Raw genomic sequence first — 5,594 nt, 5'->3', positions numbered from 1 at the left:
ACCAGTATCAAGGGTTTGACTTCCAAGCAGGCTCAATCTAAGCCCATAACATTCACAAGTTCCAGCACCTGGTTAAATGATTTCCCCTGAACCATGCAGATTCCACTTTTCTTCCGTACATCTTTTACAGGGGCCTTCAGCTCCCAGTCAGGCAGGACAGGGAGCCCCCAAGTCAGGGCTGTTAGGAGGGAGGGCTGCAGAATCCACACCTACCATTCAATTTAAATCTGCTCAGCTCATGGCACAGGTATTTCTAAAGGGTAAATTAATTCAAGTGTTTTTCAATTTGTGAGCCAAAACTTGAAATAAACATTGATATTGCTTTTACTACCTTTTGATCACTTGTTCTGGAAATAACATCACTTTTGATTTCTGAGCTGAAAGCTTACAACTGTTTCTAATACTCCATTTTATGTAAATTATTCAATAGAAACAGAGTAAAAAATACTCTCTTCAGTTTTAAAGATTGCTTTAAAATGTTTAGTATAGCCAAAATACTTACAGCACCTTTAAATTCTAGTTAATAAGTAACTAAAAATATACATTAACATAATTCTTTTCTTCTCTCAGTGTGAATGAGTTCTCTAGTGTCTACACCAGGAAATGATGATTATTAATATAATTTTCAAATGTAATTATTGTTTTTAGACATACCCAACTCCTAATTCTTTCACCAAACTCCTTACATTAATAGCATTTGAAAAAAGTAAATTCAAGTGCAGAATTAATGGAAAGTTTTAATAGCTTATACATATGTATACTTGATATTCTTCGCTGCAAAAAGGGATAGCAACATAATATTAAAGAAAAACAGGTATAAATCTAGCTGTAAGAATCATATAAACAAATTCATCTAAGTCAAGAATTCCTATGAGCCTCACTTTCACTCAAAAACTGTATTTTCTATACAGACTATTTGCTTTTAAAATAATAAGCTGTTAGTCATTCTAAATATTCATATCGAAATGTTAGTTGGAATACTTGTTGTAAACCGTTCAGGGTGACAAATGAAAGATAGTAAACCCTTGATCAATATAACTTTTATTTATACATCCAGGAACAGAGGATATCATAGGCAACAACGCCGCCTAGGAGAACAAGGATTTCACATAAACTGTTTTGGCAGAAACACGCATTTAAATAATCATCCAAATCACCACCTCACTATCTCTATCTTCAAAAAAAAAATCAATACTAAACAAACAAAAAAAATGGAGAAAAATATCTGAACAAACAAACAGCCCAGAATTTTTTATTTAATGTCTATGCCAGCCACTTCTGCCCCTGCTTTTAGAAGTCATAATACTTAGTAGTGACAAGGGCATCTTTCATTTGCAAACACGTTATAAACATGAACTGACTGCAATTATACCACAATACCTCGCCACAGCTAATCAACATGACTGCCTGGTCTGCCCTCAGCCTGGGGAAGTGCTGATTGAAGTTTTCTGCCAGCCCACTGTATGACAGCGTCTACATCCTGCAAACTACAGAACATCATCAAGCAGGTTTCTCCACTCAGTGCTAATATTATCTTTTATAATCCAAGAAAAACTGACCAGATCAGGACACAATTCAATGTAAACCATTTGGAGTGAAAGGTGTTATCTTGCCTAGTGAAATCTCCCCCTCACAGTCCAGCTCACAGGCAGAGTCAGTGGCAACCTCATGGTCTGGGGAGATCTGGGACATCCTATCAAAAGGGTCCTCGCGATTTTCCTCACAATCAACCACATTTGGGATCATGTTAACATAAGCAGTCACTATCTCCTTATGGTAAAGGGTGTCCTGGTTGTAAGAGATAAGCTCATTGCTTATATTAACAGTCTCCACCGCAGTACCAGAGCAAAACTGACCACATCCCAGGAGGTTGGAGAAAACCTTTCTAAAGTCAGCATTGAAGGCATAGATGATGGGGTTAAGAGAAGAGTTAGCCCAACCAAACCAGACAAAGATATTAAAGGTGGTCTCACTGACGCAGGGGAGGCCAGCATGGGGGTCACTGGGTGGGCTCTCACAGAAGGGAACCATGCAGTTCAGGATGAAGAATGGCAACCAGCAACAGACAAAGACACCCATGATGACAGAGAGTGTCTTCAACACCTTGGTTTCTTTCCTGATGGAGGATTTGAGGCTTGTGTGATGGTGGCAGTCAATGTGGCTGCTCCGGCAGCTCTGTGCATGCTCAGCTGCCCTCTCCAAGGAAGAGATCCGACGAATCTGCACCTGGGCAATGCGGTAGATTCGAGTGTAGGTAACTATCATGATAGCCACCGGGATATAAAAACTGATCAAAGAGGAGGAAATAGCGTAAGTCCTGTTGAGGCTGGAGTCACAGCTCTCTGACGGTCCAGTGAGGGTATCATTGCTGCCAGACGTCCCATCAGAGGGTCTCACTGCTGCTAATGCCACCCAAGTGGTACTCATATCTTCTGCCCAGGTGGTGACAGCACCTGCTGCTGCCCAGGCAGTGCCAAATCCATCTCCATTGTCAGCAGTAGCAACAACGTCTCCACCTTTGTGCCAGTTGAGCTGGACAGGGATGAAGGAGATGAGCACAGACAGCGCCCATGCCACGCCGATCATCACCAGAGCCAGCCGCTGGGTCATCTTTCTCTCGTAGCGGAAAGGGCTGGAGATAGCCCAGTACCTGTCCACGCTGATCACGCACAGGTTGAGGATAGAGGCCGTGGAGCACATGATATCAAAGGCCACCCAGACGTTGCAGAAAGCCCCAAAGGGCCAGTACCCAGCTACCTCTGCCACCGCCTTCCAGGGCATGACCAGCAGGGCCACCAGTAGGTCCGAGACAGCCAGGGACACGATGAAGATGTTGGTAACCTTGCTCCGCAGGTGCCGGTAGCGGACGATGGCCGCGCACACGAGCACGTTCCCAAAGAGCGTCCAGAGGATAAGCAGGGCCAGCAGGCTGCCCGCCGCCACCTGCGCCGCGCCGGGAGCGCCCGCCGGGCCCCGCGCCTCGCCGGGGAGCCCCGTGGCCGGGGGCAGCGGGCTCCGGCCGCCCCGCAGCATCGCTGGCGGCTCCCGCCGGCGGCGGGGCGGCTCCGGCCGGGATGCGCCGAGCAGCCAGCGCCGCCCCGCCGCCCGGCCCCATGGGGCCGCTGCCCCCCCGCCCCGCCGCCACCCCCGCCGGACGGCCCCGCTCAGCGCGCACCGGGCTCCGGGCTCCGCGCCTCGCCGCTACCGTCGCGCCAGCCCTGCCGGGGTCCCTGTTCCGCGCCCCGGGGGCCCCGCCTGGGGTCCCCGCCCCGGGGCTCAGCGCAAGCACCTCTGCTCGGGATCCCCGCCCCGCGGCTCAGCGCGGATCCCCCTGCTCGAGGTCTCCGCCCCGCGGCTCCTTCCAGGGGCTCCCGCTCCGCAGCTGGGCTCGTCCCCCCGCTCGGGTGTCTGTCCCGCGGAGCCCGGTTCGGGTACCCGCCTCGCGTCCTTCCGCTTGCGCTCCGCGGCTCAGCGCGCTCCTCTCTTCCTCAGGCTCCCCGCTCCGCCGCTCGGCGCGGACCCTGCCCGCGGCACACGCTCCACGCCCGCCCCTTCTGGGCTCGCTCTACGCCCCCCGCGACTCCCGGTGGTTCCCACCCGGGCTGGCGGCTCGGCTCGCCCCGTGCCCGCCCAGGTTCCCAGCGCGCCGGAGCTGCGCTCCCCCGGTGCTTCCCGGGCCGGGCCGGGCCGGCCGCCCCCGCCGCCCGGTGAGCATGCTCCGCCGCCGGGATCGCCCCGTCCGGGCCGGTGGGCGCCGCGGCTGGCAGGGGACGGGACGGGAAGGGACGGCAGCCGCCCTGCCCGCTCCTTCCCTCCCTCCGAAACCGAGTCACCCTCGCAATTCCCCGGCGCCGACACCGGCGCTGTGCGGCGGGTTTGCGCAGCACAAGAGGAGAGCGCGTTCCCACCGCGGGCGAGCGGGGAAATGACCCCCAGCATCCCCGGGGGAAGAGGGACTGTCCAGGACGGGTACGGACACAGCTCGGCCGGCCTCTCGCTGGGAGAGAACGGGTGCGAAAGGTGCGGTGCGGGGAGCGGGACGGGCTGGGTTGTCTTGCACAGGAATGGGGGATAGTGTGCCTCCGTACTTGTTCCAATGGCTTCTACTGGATGGCTGAGATGCATTACAGGCAGAAACCCCGGCAACCGAAAATCCCGTTCTGTCTCTTTCCAGCTCTATGGGATGAATCAGTCCTCTCGGTCGGGCTCCAGCGCAGCTAAAAACCGAGTATGACCGTGAGCATTGCAGGTGTTAATAATGCTCTTGGAATCACCGTGTGCTAATGTCATGCTTGACTTTCTTCAGAGAACATGTCTTAGTTATTGTTATTCAAAATACAATTGTTTTAGTTCCTCTAAAACTTAATTTCTTTTTAAAACCGTTGCCAGAGATCAAATCCATTCTTGACTCAGCAGTCTGTTTTGGCACTGAAAGGGCTGAAGAACTGACACTTTCCAGGGCCCCTCCAGCTGCTTTTCCAGGCAGGTCAGGAAGGACAAGGATCACTATGCCTTGCCGGATCTGCACTGACATGAAGGAAGATTAAGTGCTAGTTACTAAATACAGAGGGGGAAAAAAATAAATTCTGAAACCTTTTTTGGTAATTTTATAAAATTGTCACAAGAAAACTGAAGCTTCACTTTAGCTCTCATTTAAGAAATTGGTGCATTTAAGCAGAGTTATATTTAATATTGGAGGGAGACTTTAGCTTTTGTCACCACTGAATTCTAAAGAGTGTGACTAAAGCTCTGATACTGAGGCAATGTGTTGCTTGCACAAACTCTGCTTTCCTAAGCAATGCCTCCTACAGTTTCTCTAAACGAAGAAGCAGATTGCACAAGAATTTGTGCATGTGCCTGTTGAAGCTGCTAGTCATGGGGATATTTTGTAATGCAGTTAATGGGGATATTTTATGCCAAAAAGCAATGATCCAATTTGCTTGTTTAGCTTATATTCATTGCTTCAGCAGTGCAGAGGTGAATGCATATGCTTGTAATGTGGTATCTGTGTGTATGTGTATATTCACATGTGGGCTGCCAGTACACAGGAGCTATTTAAATGAACACATGTATAGGTATCTGTCTTAATAACAAAAGTAGCCCAATAAAACAACCTGCTCACAACTCAGCAGCCCCTTGCCCACACCGGTAGCTCGGTACAAATCAAAGGTGAAGGTGTATTTTACCTCCTGCCAGCTCTGCCAGGTGTGCTGGAGTCAGGCGCAGGGAAGGTGCAAGCAGATGGGAAAGATGCCTTAACCCATTGAAACAAAAATTGTTAGAGCTCATCTGTCAGATGTCTAAAGAATGAAGTTTTGCTATGCTTTGTTCTTTATGGTCTGCAATGGGTGGACCCAAAGTGGAGGACTTTCCAAAGTATCCCATTTATTGGCCAAGAGTTGCATTGGGCTGTCTGAACCCTGTAACACAGAATTTAGAGGATATAATATCCTTTCCCACCTATTTAATCTTTAGCAATCATTCTTGACTTCCAGCAGGTGTAAACTGATGTTGTTCATCAAAGCTCCCTGTGGATAAAGATCCAGCATTGAGGTGGGGGAAGATTCATCACCCTAAGATGCATCAGTGATATG

The 5,594-nt window shown here is 50.3% G+C and overlaps 1 protein-coding gene across 1 annotated transcript; it reads right to left on the bottom strand.

Annotated features, from left to right (window-relative positions):
* Positions 1 to 595: 595 nt before the first annotated feature.
* On the bottom strand, positions 596 to 3,033 carry DRD5 (dopamine receptor D5). The gene has a single exon (XM_062493382.1). The coding sequence runs from the start codon at positions 3,031 to 3,033 to the stop codon at positions 1,576 to 1,578; it is 1,458 nt and encodes a 485-aa protein (XP_062349366.1). The 3' UTR covers positions 596 to 1,575.
* Between the last annotated feature and the right edge of the window lie 2,561 nt (positions 3,034 to 5,594).

The sequence above is a fragment of the Cinclus cinclus genome, chromosome 5 (assembly GCF_963662255.1).
Source record: "Cinclus cinclus chromosome 5, bCinCin1.1, whole genome shotgun sequence".
NCBI lineage: Eukaryota > Metazoa > Chordata > Aves > Passeriformes > Cinclidae > Cinclus > Cinclus cinclus.
This window is presented reverse-complemented; position numbering and strand designations above follow the sequence as displayed.